Genomic DNA, 14,572 nt, shown 5'->3' with positions numbered 1-14,572 from the left:
GGCTACTGGGGTCCTTCAAAAGCAACTGCCGTGAGGTAAAAAGAGGAAGGACAGAAGACCAGAAGGAAAGAATAAATTACATTTATTGATTGATAAGTCTGGGTCAGCCTGGCCCAGCATGCTCCCTGCCTTTTCTGCTGGGGTGTGCCAAGAGGGGCAGAGCTGATCCTTCAGGAGTCAGTACCAGGAAGGCCCGTCGCGGGCCATGGTGCTCAAGACCCCTGCGGTGTTCTGTCTAGCTGGACTGCCTTGGTGGGGAGCGTCAGCCTGGGCCGGGGGTCAGTCCTAGGGTCCCAGCCCAGCATTCTGTCAGCCTGGGCCTCGTGCACAGAACCTCAGAGCCTGCAGTTCACCTGCCTGCCCAGTCACATGGGGGCAGAATGACAGGGTAGAGGAGACTGGCATAGGGCTGGAGAGGAGGATGCGAACGCGGGCTAGGATTTGAGCCAGGGGCCACAGACAGGGCTACGGGGCAAGTGAAGAGCTTGTAGGTTCAAAAGATATTGTGCTCCTTGACCTTCTCTCCCAAGTAAAAGCGGCTGAAGAGGAAGGAGCTCAGGTTGATAGTCTGGAAGTGGCCCTCCAGCACCAACTCAGCCACAGCTCGCCCCACGGCGGGCGCCTGCTGGAGCCCGTGGCCACTGAAGCCCGTGGCAAAGTACATGTTGACAACCAGTGGGTGGGGGCCCACCACGCCATTCTGGTCAAAGGTGTTGTAGTCGTAATAGCCAGCCCACGCGCTCCGAACCTGCAGGTGCACAAGACGCTGGGATTCTCAGGAAGGCTGCTGATACCCCACCCTCACTCCTGGTCAGGCATCAGCACTCAGACCCTCTACCACTACAGGGGGGTTTGATGGGATGAGTCCTTAGACCAACAGTCCTCAGCAGTTGTGAGACGGAGGGCGAAAGGCAGTGGACAGGCTTCCCAAGGGGACCAAGATGCTCCATCTGTGTCATCTGTCTCCTACTAGTTACCTTCAGATTCTCAAAAGCTGGTACCCTCTGGGCCAGATGGGGCCACACCTTGTCCTGGAAGAAATCATGGTCCACTTCCAGGTTCCCAGGGTCTGGTTCTTCCTCCTGGGGTGAGAGGTGGGGACAAGGCTTGTATTACCTGAGACCCAGGGCAGACCCAGACCTGACTAACTCCTTTAATCGATCCCCTCGGTAGGTGGAGGACGAGGACAAGAGATCCCAATTCAAACCCCATTCAGTAACAGCACTGGACCCTCCCTCCCAAAAGGCCTGACTCTTTAATAACAATTGGTCTGTCTCCTTCCCAGCACCTCTGACCCCGCTTAGCATACCTCAGTGGGGCTACAGCCCCCCAGGTAGTTGTTTCCTAATCCTTCCCGGCGGAAATAGGCTCCACTGGAGTCTGCAACGAGTGGAGTCTCCAGGCCTGGTCCCTGGGGGCAGTGCCATAAGTACACATACCTGCCATAATCAGTGGGGTTAGGAAGTGGCGGGAACAGCAACTCCCTCCTTCCCCCACTGAACACTTTTTATATCTTTGCTTCTCTCACCAACCTCCTCAGCTGCCCTGGGGGAAGTCACCTTTTCCTTGGCTCCACAGGTAGCTTGGTGCCCTGCAGGGTGCCAGGCGGCCCCCTCCCAATACCAGCCAGCTCTGCGATTTGCCCAGACCAGGCCCCTGCTGCGTTGATCACTATGGCACATTCCACAGGCTGGTACTCCAGGCTGTGGTCCATCTTCACCTGCAGGCACCAGAGGGGGAGGGGTGGGAGAGCCTGGCCCACACACTAGCCACCATGAGAGGTACATTTTTTCCTGAGCCTTAGTTTACCCATACTAGAAGTGGGTAGAAGAAGATCAAAATGAGAGTCATTACCTTTCTCATCCCTCCACTTTGGTAAGGAAGATACTTAGGTGGGGAACTTACATGGACCTCATGGATCCTTTTCAAAGTCACCTCTTCCCCACTCATGGTCTCCATGTGGCTAGACGAAGAGACAAAACCTGCAGGAAAAAGAAAAAATAAGCCCTTGAGGCCTTGAAGAGGAAGGAGATGGGTTCATAAGGCAAGAAAGACGGGAAGCTGGGAGTTTTCCCACAGACACTGAAGCAAACAGAGATAGGTTAACCGGGATGAACTTGGCCACATTCAGGACAGGAGAGTGCTGTGATCTTCAAGCAGGTCAGGAGTCAGGAAGAAGCCTCATCAGGAGCTGGAGCCAGGATGCCCAGAACCAATCCTTCAGGGGAAGCCCCTTCCCCCACCAACCCTTGCTTGGCCTGTCAGTCAAGCTCAGACAGTCTAGGCCTGCACTCTGGCTGGCAGAGAAAACAAGCAGTGGGTACAAGGCCTCAGACTCACGTGTCACTTCCCCACGGCAGAAAACGACCCCCATGGATTGGATCTTTCGCTGAAGGCCTTGGAGCAGACACCAGGGGTCAAACCAACCTTCACCCTCTAACCCTGTGATGAGAAAAAGAGGACTCGTGAAGAGGGACTAGAACCCTCCTCTCCTGTCCTATTGTATTTCCTGCCCACACAGTTCTCCCCCCCGCCCTGCCTCTTCTTTGGGCTTATAAGCTGGGGAAAGTCAAGTTTACCAACAGCACCAGAGTCAAATCCTGCAGAAGGATACAGAGCTGGCATGCCTGGGGAGGCCCCGCTGGCCAGGAGGGAAGTGCTCTTCCTTGACTTGGCTGTAGGGTGCTAAGACGTCGAACCTGAGGTGCCCCACAACTCCTGACCCCCTCTGTAAGCAGCCTCACCATAAGACGCCAAGGCCACTCCCTCTGTGTTTATCCAGGGAAACTTGTTCTGCAGCTGCTCAGGAGACATCAGACACACTTTGGCTCCTTCCTGCCTGAGAGAAACGGGTGGGTCTGCGTATGGTACAGAGGGAGAGTGTGCTGAGAGGAAGCAGTATGGATCCAACTCCTCAAGGGGAGATGCTGCCTCATTCGTTTCCCTTCTCTGCCCCTCACTCCCCAATTTTCTCTCCTCGCTGAATCGATGGAGACCAAATCAAGGCTCTTCAGCATCTGACCCCGCCTTCCTTTCCTACACTCGTGTCCCTTTGGCTACAGTAATCTCCTTGTCATCCCCTATTCCATGTCCTTTCGCAAGAGGGCAGTCACTCTATTCCCTGCTCTCTGCCTGGGACAGCCTTCCCTCCCACCTGCTGGCTCAACCCTGTCCACCAGCACAGCCACCTCCCTGGGGACACCATCGTCCAAAGGCAGCAACATAGGTGCTAAGAGAAGACACAAGCCAGATTGCCCGGTTTGAATCCCAGTGCCACACTTAGGAGCTCCTCGTGCCTCAATTTCCCCCCAGATAAAATGGGGGACGTTCTGATGATTAAATGAGTTAATCTCTGTAATGCATTTAGGACATTACCTGATGTCACTACTGAGGCTCGGAGAAGTGTCTGTTGAAGGCACTCCCTTGACTGACCAACGACTTAGGGCAGGGTTGCCACATCCAGCCTGCTGCCTAGTTTTGTACACGAGCCACACTCATCCGTTTATCTTTTTGTCTATCGCTGCTTTCGTGCTTCAGTTGTGAGTTGAGAGACTGCATGGCCCACGAAGCCTAAAATACTATCTGGCCCTTACAGGAAATGCATGCAGATTCTCGGGCCCCTCCCTAGAGAGTCTGATTTTTTTGGGTCTGGAACTTGTCCTCGGTGTTTCTTATCATCTGGCAATTTGGGACAGAATGGTCCGTATCTGTATTACAGTACTCAGCACAGGGTACTGAAGGGCTGCATGTGCCCGCCTTTCATGATCGACTGAGCTCCTAGAGAGTAGGGACCTGTTTCATCAGCTCCACCATCCCAGTCCTGACTTGGTACAAGAGCTTACTGCGTGCATGCAGCTGAGAGGCAGCTCCAGGGCCATACCAGGGACCCACCTCTGCACTTTCACGTTGTTCTCCATCATCGCAGCACTCTTTTCTGAAGCCAGCAAGAGATAACCAGAGGGGTTGAACTGGAGGTCCAGGGGAGGGTTGTCCACTACAGCCAGATAGTCCTGTGTGTGAAAAAAGCTCCTCAAAGATGCTGATTTAAAGGAGGGAGAGCGTTCCTGGCTTCCTCTCCTACAGCTCAGGGCCCTAACCCAGAGAGAAGCCCTCCTCTAGGCACCGCCACTGGCCATAAGACCAGGGACTCTGAATCCTACTTGCCTGAACTTCTCCTGCTCCCTGGTCACCCTAGCCACCTGGGCTGCTCCTCTTTCTGGGCTAAAGGAGGGGTCATCATTCCAACCCCCAAATCTCACTGCACGTACGTTGATGTTCCGTAGAAAGTCAACTGAAAAGAGGGAGAGCTGGATGTTTTCGGGCAATGAAAACTGCTGACGAATCCCACCCACGGAAAGTCCAGTGGAGGCCCGGGAATACTGTGGGAAGACAAGGGAAGTTGAGGGAGACCAGTAGTATCCTACCACACATGAGCAGAATACTGTCGTGGAAGCTGTGAGTCATGCCCCTAAAGTTAAAGGGGAATCCTACTTGCAGGTTTATAACCTAAGAGAAGCTGACATGGATAAATCCATACGCAAGTCAACTGGCAGCCCAGAGAGGACAATAGTTATTAAAGTCCTCATTAGCAGAAATGCAGAGCAGAGAGGGTCAGCCATCAAGAAAAAGCTGGGCAGTCATACAAAGTGGTAACGGCTCGGAAGTCCAAGGGCAGGAGATTAACATTTTATCTATTAATTGGCAAATACAGGGAGATGGCCAAAGAGGCAAGACTCGTGGCTTGCTGGCAGTGGTATATAGGAACAGCTAAGAGCAAAACCTCAGAAGTAATGGAACCTAAAAGGGGGTGAGATTGTATTACTGTTTGTATTAATATACTGTTTGTATAGCTGTTTGTATTAATTATAACACAATGCAGGCTCTCTTGGCCAGACCTGTCAGATCCCAAAAGATCCAACATAGTGAAATTTGCTTTCCAAAGCAAAAATCTTATTGCCAAGGTCCCTAGTTTAAGAGAGGAAGAATCTGGGACTGTTTTTCAACAAAGTCCAAAGCACAGTCCCTGCCCTTTGGACCTCCAAAGATTGAGGTCTTTTCTCTCCTTCCCTTCCTTTGTCCCTAGAGTCCTTAGTGAAATCCAAGTCCAAAGCCCACTCATGACTCTGTCCTACCCCAGACCTCACCGTGTGGTCCCGTTCCACCACCAGCACCTGAATGGCACCTCGTTGTTTCTCCAACCTCTTCAGCCAATAGGCCACGGACAGGCCCAGCACCCCACCCCCCACAATCACCACATCTGTGCGTTCGGGGGGCAGGTGGCTGGTGTCATACAGTGGATTCCAGTCCCCTCCAGGAAGGAATGACTGGATTTTCTTCTTAATCTCAGGCACCTTTCCAGCCCAGTCTGCGGGACACAGTTGCGGTTAAAGAGAGCCATACATTTCCTTTCCAGATGGGAGGGAGTTAGGGGATGTGCACAGGAGAACGTGGGCTACGTGGACAGTGAGTTGCCAGTTTCCACTCTGATCCCCTCAGAAGGTCAACTTGCACCCAGCAGAATCCCACAGCTTTGCTGTATGGTCTGTATGCCATTAGTCTCTCTTCCTTTTCACGCATCATGGCCAGCACTACAAGATTCAACTTCCTAAAAGTAACACTCTATACTCTCTCCCTAGGAGAGATGACTTACACGTGTTTATCTCCTGTGCAGACCTCCAAGCCCCAGGCTCGTATATTCAACTGCATTACTGCATTGTCATCTCCACTTGGATGTCCCAGGCTCCTGGACCAAGAAGTCCAGGCACAGTCCAAGCTGCAGCACCCTCTGAAGCATGGTACCGCTGAGTGGCACTTTATCCTGGATATCTGTCATCGCCTATCCATTATCAAGTCCCCATGACTTTGCCTAAATATCTCCAATCTTTCCTTTTTTTTCTATCTCTGCCACTGCTGCCCTAGACCAAACCACCGTAATCTCTCACCTAGATTGATGCAAAAGCCTCCTAACTGTCCCCGCTAATTCTCCTCTTGCCACCACCCAAATTCTTTTCTACATCATAGCTAAAATCTTTTCAAAACATTAATTTAATCACACACTCTTGCTTACAATCCTCCAATGGCTTTCCATTGCTCTAAGGATAAAAGTCCAAAATCTTTAACATTGTCCATGAGGCAATGCTCCTGTTCACTTTGTCCTTCCTCCCACACTCGTCCCAGCCCCTTTGTTTCCCTGATGACGCCTTACTTTTTCCCATCGCACTTGTTCTCTCTGCTTTGAAACTGTCCACTTCTTTGCTTCCTTTAGATCTCAGCTATCATTTTCTCAAGGAAGCCTTTCCTGACCCCCTAGAATGTCAAATTCTCCTGTCACATTACCTCATAGCTCTGTGAACTTTCTTTTGCAGCATGCAACGCATTTGCAACTCTGAGTTTGTGTGATTGCTTCATACTGTACTGTCTACCTTCTACACCACTGAATTTCCAGCCTCGCATGGTACCTGGCACACCTAAGTACTCAATAACTGTCTTGAATAAATGAATCCTTTGTCTTTCACACTTAACTCATAAATCTCCAAGTCCTTTCACTGTTTGCAATACAAAGTTCAAACAAGTCTCAGCAGCATTAGAATCTTTGTTGATCTGGGCTTACCTTACCTGTCCACACTACATGTCAAACAACTACTCAAACTGTCTAAATGGCTTTGGTTAGTCCCTTGCACAAGGACAATACTTTATTCCTCCTTAACCTTTGCTCGGTTCTCCAGAACCTGGGACACACACCTTCCTGGAACCAGTAAACATCCTTCAGGGCTGATCTCAGTTCCCACCTGCTCCACATATTTCTACAATACTAACTTCCGGACCTAGCAGTGCAGAGCATTCTCCAAGTGGGTTCTATCCAGCCTTGAACTAGTCTACTGGAATCTTCCCTCTCCAGCTTACTCCAGGCACTTCCAGGACATACATTGAATCCTCTCTTTCCCTTCTTTCCTCCTTCACGACCACAACACTAAGCACAGCATTCTGCACGCGAGCAGGGCTTAATGCTTATCTGTGCAGCCAATGAATCAGCCTGGCTCTCTGCTATTCTGGTGGTAAGCTGAGGCACAGAAAGACCTAGGCTTTGTCACTTGAGAATGGAAACCCGGGAATCCAGACACCTGTCCAGGCTCTACAAGCTCCAGCAGGCAAGCTTGCCCCCTTCTCCTAGCTGACCCAGTCTTCCCATCGCGGTCCAAAGTCCTCAAGGTGACATAGCCGGAATTGGGGGGAACCCGAGGACCACGATACCCTCCGGTGCCCTCAACTTTACCCAGAGTCGAGCCTCCTTTGCGTGTGTTTAGCCCCCGGCCCAAGAGACCCGGCTTTGCACGGAACCTCAGAGCCCCTCGAAGCATGGCCTCTCTGAGCACGGCCCCTCTGAACTTGTTCCCCTACTTCCCACGCGACTCTCAGCCGTCACTGCTCCGCGCCGCCAGCCGTTCAGACCGGCGTGCCTATTGGCTAGTGGCCTCTCCTGGCCCCGCCCCTCCGCGCTATAGGCCGCCGTCTCCCCATGACCCTCCTAAAGCCCCGCCCAGGCCCGCCCCCACCCGCTATTGGCCAGCCTGGGTTTACGTAGGTGCTGAGCGCCTGTGGGCGGCGGTGGGGAACCCGAGGCGCTGAGCGGAAGTGCGGATGAGCCGGTTTCCGGGGCCGCTGGTGTGACGTGTCCCGCGCTTGGCGCAGCAGGAAGCCGCGGCGGTCGCGGCCTCAGTTCCCGGCGCCGGCCCGGCTCCTTTACCACTGTCGCCATGCTCGACTTCTTCACCATTTTCTCAAAGGGCGGACTCGTGCTCTGGTGCTTCCAGGGAGTGAGCGACTCCTGTACCGGGCCCGTTAACGCGTTGATTCGTTCCGTGCTGCTGCAGGTACCGCCCCCGCTGGGTCAGAACTCCGGGCTCATTCCTCCTGTCCTATCCATAGTCCCCTCGACCGCTCCCGCGCGCCCCTCCCACCCTGTCCGCCCCCTCAGACTGACCGCTCGCTGGTAGCCGGGACTCCGCTTCTTTCTCCCGCCCGTCAGACCGTCCGGCAACTTCGCGGCGCCCCCTCTCTCTCCCCATCTGGGATTGTAGCGCGATTCAGCGCCTCTTGAGTCTTCCCATCGTTCCCTCCATTCGTCCCTGGCAGCTTGTTTTCCTGTTGTTTCGAAGGTTGGGTGAGATAATGGATGGAAAAACTTCTTTTCAGACTGTAAATAGTATACAGCTGCCAGTGGACCTGTTTATGTGATGACTACTTCTCTTCTGGCTCCCATGTGTCTTGCCCACCCTCTCCCCCTTTTTCCCTTTGGCCCCCAACTTGGTATCTTTTTCTCCCTGGTGAAATGCTAGAGAGCAAGGCCCCAGCATCCTCTTGTCCTGGGACAGGTCTGACTTTGGAAAAATGTCTTTATCTTTCCCAAAGGTAATCGCGGAGGGGCCCAAGTCTGGGTTTTCTGGGGATAGTCTGAACTGAGACATTCTCTCCTTCTCTCTCCAGGAAAGGGGAGGCAACAACTCCTTCACCCATGAGGCGCTCACACTCAAGTATAAACTGGACAACCAGTTTGAGCTGGTGTTTGTGGTAAGTGGGTGTATTTTAAAGGGACCATTACATTCTCAACATAGTCCTGATTATTAAGGGAACCCTGATTAATTGCACAAGGTGTTATATGATGAAGTAATAGAGAAGACAAGGAGGGTGAGAGGTAAAGGGAAGAAGCTCCTGGGCCCAGTCAGAGCTTGGCTGCCCCTCATGGCAGGGAAACCTGCCAGGTGGCTGAGCCAATCTCCGGAGGCTTGGGTTGAGTTGGCTTTTCTGTTCTGGGCTGGCATGTAAGCAGATCTGTTGGCTCTGTTTCTCCCCTAAACAGGTTGGTTTTCAGAAGATCCTAACACTGACGTATGTAGACAAATTGATAGATGATGTGCACCGGCTGTTTCGGGACAAGTACCGCACAGAGATCCAACAGCAAAGTGCTTTAAGTCTATTGAATGGCACTTTCGATTTCCAAAATGACTTTCTGCGGCTCCTTCGGTGAGAGGCCTCCCCTCTTCAAAATCAGTTTCCATGATTTGATGAGCTCCCTTCCTGAGGGCGGTTCAGGGGTAGTCAGTTGTGGACTGAAAGACGATTCTAAATTTGCAGCCCGGTTCTAAATTGCCCTCTTGGTGAGGGTCCTTTCTCTGGACTTTAACCATTCTCTTTCTCTATAGTGAAGCAGAGGAGAGCAGTAAGATCCGTGCCCCCACTACCATGAAGAAATTTGAAGATTCTGAAAAGGCCAAGAAACCTGTGAGGTCCATGATTGAGACACGGGGCGAAAAGCCTAAGGAAAAAGCAAAGAACAACAAAAAAAAGGGGGCCAAGAAGGAAGGTGAGTTTGAGCTCCTTGAATATTGAGGTATGAAGAGTCAATGTGGTATTAAGGACTGAATAGGTTTCTGTCCTTCCCTGTCATTGCTTGTCCCCCTCGCCGAAATGCCTGTCACCCTATCGGAACCCCAGTCCCTGTGATATGCAAGTTGTTTGCTCCTAGTTTCCCCTTTAAGGAGTTGGCAGACTTTTCCATTGTCTTTTTCGTTGGAATCTGGCCGCCTTCTCCATTGAGTTTTCTCCTAGCAGGTTTTGATGGCCCTTTGGCCACCAGCAAAGCAGTCCCTGCAGAAAAGCCAGTGGGGCCTGAGAATGGGGTAGAACTTTCCAAAGAGGAACTGATACGCAGGAAGCGAGAGGAGTTCATTCAGAAGCATGGGAAGGGCATGGACAAGTCCGGGTGAGCGTTGTAACCTTCCCCAGAAAAACTGTTCTCTCTCCATGTTAGGGGCAAGGGAGTTCTCGCCTCTAGCTCTTGAGTGGATGTTTCCTCTCCGGCTTCTTCACCATAACCTCCTATGCTGTAACCCTTTGCAGCAAGTCCACGAAGTCAGATGCTCCAAAGGAGAAGGGCAGAAAAGCACCCCGCGTGTGGGCACTGGGCGGCTGTGCTAACAAGGAAGCCTTGGATTACAGCCCTCCTACCGCCAACGGGGCCCCCGAGGCTGCCCCCCCGGAGGACATCAACTTGGTAAGCGTCAGCAGGCGCCAGAGAGAAGGTACCACTGAAAAGAAGTTGGGAGGAAGAGGAGGGCAGTACCTTTGATTTGCACGAGTGGGTTTGTTACATTTGGAGCTTCCCAAACCAGAGACAGAGCAATGTAGATGGCAAATCCTGGGCTTTTACCTCAGAGCCTTTGGTATTCTGAATGTCATCTTCCTTTCCCAATCCCCTGTAGATTCGAGGGACTGGACCTGGGGGGCAGCTTCAGGATCTGGACTGCAGCAGCTCAGATGATGAAGGGGCTGTTCAAAACTCCACCAAACCTAGGTAAGGGAATTTCAGGGGGTGGGTGGGATGTGTGGGGCTAGAATGGATGGGACTTGACTCATGCCTACTGGCTTTATGTATATCCGTAATCTCCTGTGCCTGCAGTGCTACCAAGGGGACTCTGGGTGGCATGTTTGGGATGCTGAAGGGCCTTGTGGGTTCCAAGAGCTTGAGTCGTGAAGACATGGAATCTGTGCTGGACAAGATGCGTGATCATCTCATTGGTGAGTTCTAAGGAACAGGTAGACTTGTTTATGGGGTAGGAATGATGGAGTAGAACAACCTAGAGCTTCTCAGCAGTACTATAAGGGTTGTTGACTGTTGACATTGGACCACGCCTGTCCCCCTCTCTTCTCAGCTAAGAATGTGGCAGCAGACATTGCAGTCCAGCTCTGTGAATCTGTGGCCAACAAGTTGGAAGGGAAGGTGATGGGGACATTCAGCAGTGAGTATCGCCCTAAACCAGGAAGTGCTTAGGGCATTATGCATTCCAGGAGGTTAAGTGCATCCACCTCCATTCTGAGTAGGTGCATGACTTTTGGCCAATTCCTTAACCTCCAAACTTCTAGTACATAACTTAGACTTTAAGAGTTATTAGGAGGATAAATGAGTTAATACTTGTAAAGTGCTTAGGACAGTATCAGATACGGTGTGGATTCCTGGGGCAAGATCCTAGTATCATCGAGATCCTAGCCCCTAGTTCAGAAAAGGGTTGGGTGTTCTTGGGGTCCGTTCCTTGAGTTTCATGGCTGCTCCTCCTCCCCCTATCAGCGGTGACTTCCACAGTAAAGCAAGCTCTGCAAGAGTCCCTGGTGCAGATTCTGCAGCCACAGCGTCGTGTAGACATGCTCCGGGATATCATGGATGCGCAGCGTCATCAGCGCCCTTACGTGGTCACCTTCTGTGGGGTTAACGGCGTGGGGAAGTCTACTAATCTTGCCAAGGTCAGTGCAGTTCCCCATCTGTCTCTGACATTTCTTTACTCTCTCTGTCTTGGCAACTCGGGTTCTAGGTGACAGTTTCCTTTGCTTCTCTTGCACAGATTTCCTTCTGGCTATTAGAGAATGGCTTCAGTGTTCTCATTGCTGCCTGCGACACATTTCGTGCCGGGGCGGTGGAGCAGCTGCGTACACACACCCGACGTCTGAGTGCTCTACACCCCCCCGAGAATCACGGTGGCCGCACCATGGTGCAGTTGTTTGAAAAGGGCTATGGCAAGGATGCTGCTGGCATCGCCATGGAAGCTATTGCCTTTGGTACAGTGCACAGAAAGTGTGGGAGCTTGTCTGGCCCCTTTCCTCCTTGGGTTCCCTTAAAATCTTCTGAGGTAGTAGGGTTACCTACCACCACCTTACCATGGGTAACAAGTCAGGAGTAGTGACTTACCATGCTTTACTCTGCGTAATAGGTGTATCACAACTGAAGAAACCTATTTGGTTATCTTCACCGAATTGCCATCCTCTTGCTGAATATGCTTATTGGCGAAGCATAGATTGTTTCTCTCATACTACCTTGTAACCAGATCCAGAGCCCAAGAAAGTAACCAGATAGACTTGTAACGTAGCCAGGCTGGGACTGCTTGAGAGGAAGCTGGAAATAAGCATGTTTTGAGTTGACCGTTTTTCTCCCCCTCTCTAGCACGCAATCAAGGCTGTGATGTGGTGCTGGTGGATACAGCTGGCCGCATGCAAGACAACGCCCCTCTGATGACTGCCCTGGCCAAGCTCATTACTGTCAACACACCCGACTTGGTGCTGTTTGTGGGGGAGGCCTTAGTAGGCAATGAGGCCGTGGATCAGCTGGTGAGGGCGAGGGCCCAGTTCTCTTCCCAAGCCCAGCTCTAGCCAACACTTCTTATACTTACATCCCACTTCTCCTTTCCAGGTCAAGTTCAACAGAGCCTTGGCTGACCATTCTATGGCTCAGACACCTCGGCTCATTGACGGCATTGTCCTTACCAAATTTGATACCATCGATGACAAGGTAAATATGAATGACATAGGACACAGTGTGATGGGGGTTGGAGGGGGCCACCCTTCACAAGGGACCTGAAGCTACAGTGGCTGCAAAGCTTCCTGTTACTGAGGGAATGAAAACGAGGGGCCTTGAGTTGATTGGATACCCCTTTCTCTACTTCAGGTGGGAGCTGCTATTTCTATGACCTACATCACAAGCAAACCCATTGTGTTTGTGGGCACTGGTCAGACCTACTGCGACCTACGCAGTCTCAACGCCAAGGCTGTGGTGGCTGCCCTCATGAAGGCTTAACATGGCTCTTGCCCAATACCAAATCACTGCTTCCCCCAAAGCCCCTGTTTCTGTATCAAGAATGTGCTTTAGAGTGTGTGAGCAACTTGTCTTCAGTGTAGTACAAACGCAAAGCGAGGGGAGCTCCTAGGGTGTGCAGCTCCTCCTGACCCCACTTCCTGTTGAGCCCGGCCTCCATCTGCAAGGAGAGCCTAATCATGTTACAATCACTGCCCACTACATGCCCCCTCCCGCCGTGGTTCCCCTCCAGCCCACCGGCTTCCTACTCAGGCATCCCCTTCACTCTGCCTCCAGACTCAGTCTCATTACAGTTTTGACCAATGGTTGGAAGATCCAACACCAGAACTTTGCTAATTTAAGTGTGATCATAGGGATGTCTGAGCATAATGAGGATTTTGAAGCCCCAGCTCTGTTAAAGAGACTGCAGAGCCAGCTCTGGGTCTTGAGTGGCACCTCTCCCTAGGCTACATAGCTTCAGGTTTCTGGGCCCGGATGACACCCACCAACCACACTGTGGCAGTGTATGGCCTGTTCTTAATTGCTGCTAATTCTGATGATGACCCTTATCCCTGTTGTTTCCCCAAAGCATCAACTAGGCCAGAGTGATTTGTTACAAATGAGCGAAAGATGAGCCCCTGCTTCCCTCAGAAAGAAGGGGAGCTGAGCTGCAGTGCTGCATCGGGCTTCTCAGCCTTTCAGCTCTCCTCAAACCTGAAACCCAGATGGAAGCTTTGCATGTTCTCCTCCTTGGGAGAAAACCACCTGTCAGAAGGGTATCGTGTTGCCCGCTCCCTGTTTTCCACCCTGGGCAGAGCCTGGCTTTTCCGCCTCCTCCCTACAGTGCCTGGTGGACAAGTGCCACACTGATGAACACAAGCCTCTCGTTGGGACTTGTCCTGTAGCTGGTGTTACAGATGTGCTATTAGTGCAATAAGGGGAAGGCTGTCTGCCCAGAGAAATAAGTAATTTATATAAGAATAAATTTCATAAATAAATTGCCTTTTAGTCGTGGAGTTACTTTATAGAAGATTCGAAACTAAAATCCCATGTCACACTAACTAGGGTTTAAGGTAAGAAGGGAAACAAACAGTAGGAATTGATAATGCTCTGAGGAATATGGTAAAAGTGGCTGTCCTGAGAACAAGATCTCCCCTCCCCCAGGTAAGAGAACAGAACTTTTACAATTTAAATTGAGTTACAAAAATTAGGCTTGTTTCTGTTAGATGTTTTCTAAAGTGATTCTAAAAGGAGAACCAGTGCCCTGGGAAGTAAACGAACAGGCTTTTAATACAGCTCAGGTATGTAAAATACTGTACACTGTAAAAGACCTAGAAAACTAGAGCTTCAAGTCTTGTTTTAAAAAAGCCGTTAAGCTTAATTAAAAAACCAAATAGAGAGTACAAAACTGCAACAAGGGCCAAGGCGATTCCATGGCATCTAGATCCCAAGTCCTTCATGCAGAGCTGCAGGCTGTCAGTGGCTTTCACACGGACTTGCTCTGTGGACACAGGCATGTCCAGCCCGGGGGTGGGGAAGGGGCAGCATCTGGGTCCCGCTGTCACTTGGTATTAAACTGGAATAGGCCGCATAAGGTCAAGAACCAGCTGGCATGAAGGATTAAGTTGGAATGTTCCAACCCCACTCTATCCCCAACCTTCAACCTCTAGGTTTCAGTTCTTCCTAGGAGTTGTGTTGTAAGTTTGCTGTTAAACACTGTCCACTGTAGGGCCTCACAGCTTGGGCTAATGGTGGTGACTTCTCTCGCCCTCTCATGTGCTGCTGTCTGTGGAGAGAAAAGGTAGAGAATAAAAGGAAGTTTCACCCAACAAGTTTACACATCTAAAGCTGCAAATACTTAAGTCAAGCTTAACCCTTCAGCAGACAAGACTAAGAGACGCTAGGAATCTTGTAATAGACTTGATCAGAAAATACAGAATCCTTCTTAGGTAGGAG

The 14,572-nt window shown here is 51.2% G+C and overlaps 3 protein-coding genes across 6 annotated transcripts in view; 1 reads left to right on the top strand and 2 right to left on the bottom strand.

The window, feature by feature from the left end:
- Positions 1 to 65: 65 nt before the first annotated feature.
- On the bottom strand, positions 66 to 7,427 carry FOXRED1 (FAD dependent oxidoreductase domain containing 1). Of its 2 annotated transcripts, XM_033098228.1 has the most exons (11): positions 7,274 to 7,425; positions 5,145 to 5,365; positions 4,269 to 4,379; positions 3,892 to 4,010; positions 2,745 to 2,839; positions 2,341 to 2,442; positions 1,906 to 1,982; positions 1,560 to 1,720; positions 1,310 to 1,439; positions 978 to 1,082; positions 66 to 748 (listed from the first exon to the last, which is right to left on the bottom strand). In XM_033098228.1, the coding sequence occupies exons 1-11, from the start codon at positions 7,356 to 7,358 to the stop codon at positions 494 to 496; spliced, it is 1,461 nt and encodes a 486-aa protein (XP_032954119.1). In that variant the 5' UTR covers positions 7,359 to 7,425; the 3' UTR covers positions 66 to 493. The 2 variants fall into 2 exon arrangements, with proteins under 2 accessions (XP_032954119.1, XP_032954120.1); XM_033098229.1 differs by lacking the exon at positions 4,269 to 4,379 and having other exon boundaries at positions 7,274 to 7,427.
- Positions 7,428 to 7,620: 193 nt separating this feature from the next.
- Positions 7,621 to 13,619, top strand: SRPRA (SRP receptor subunit alpha). Its single transcript, XM_033097581.1, has 14 exons — positions 7,621 to 7,871; positions 8,485 to 8,568; positions 8,858 to 9,021; positions 9,201 to 9,361; positions 9,610 to 9,760; positions 9,898 to 10,051; positions 10,260 to 10,351; positions 10,457 to 10,575; positions 10,710 to 10,796; positions 11,123 to 11,295; positions 11,394 to 11,607; positions 11,990 to 12,153; positions 12,236 to 12,334; positions 12,491 to 13,619. Exons 1-14 carry the CDS (start codon positions 7,755 to 7,757, stop codon positions 12,617 to 12,619), a joined length of 1,908 nt encoding a protein of 635 aa, XP_032953472.1. The 5' UTR covers positions 7,621 to 7,754; the 3' UTR covers positions 12,620 to 13,619.
- The window catches only part of FAM118B (family with sequence similarity 118 member B), a 47,728-nt gene continuing 46,722 nt past the window's right edge, over positions 13,567 to 14,572 (bottom strand). Inside the window, exon 8 of one of the 3 annotated variants that reach the window (XM_033097583.1) lies at positions 13,567 to 14,402. In XM_033097583.1, the coding sequence (XP_032953474.1) occupies positions 14,389 to 14,402 (14 nt within the window). In that variant the 3' untranslated portion in view covers positions 13,567 to 14,388. The remainder of the gene's footprint in view (positions 14,403 to 14,572) is intronic. The other 2 variants (XM_033097585.1, XM_033097582.1) reach the window with 2 other exon arrangements.

Source organism: Rhinolophus ferrumequinum, chromosome 25 (genome assembly GCF_004115265.2).
Source record: "Rhinolophus ferrumequinum isolate MPI-CBG mRhiFer1 chromosome 25, mRhiFer1_v1.p, whole genome shotgun sequence".
Classification (NCBI taxonomy): domain Eukaryota; kingdom Metazoa; phylum Chordata; class Mammalia; order Chiroptera; family Rhinolophidae; genus Rhinolophus; species Rhinolophus ferrumequinum.
Note: the sequence above shows the minus strand (reverse complement) of the source record. Positions and strands in the feature narration are given on the sequence as shown.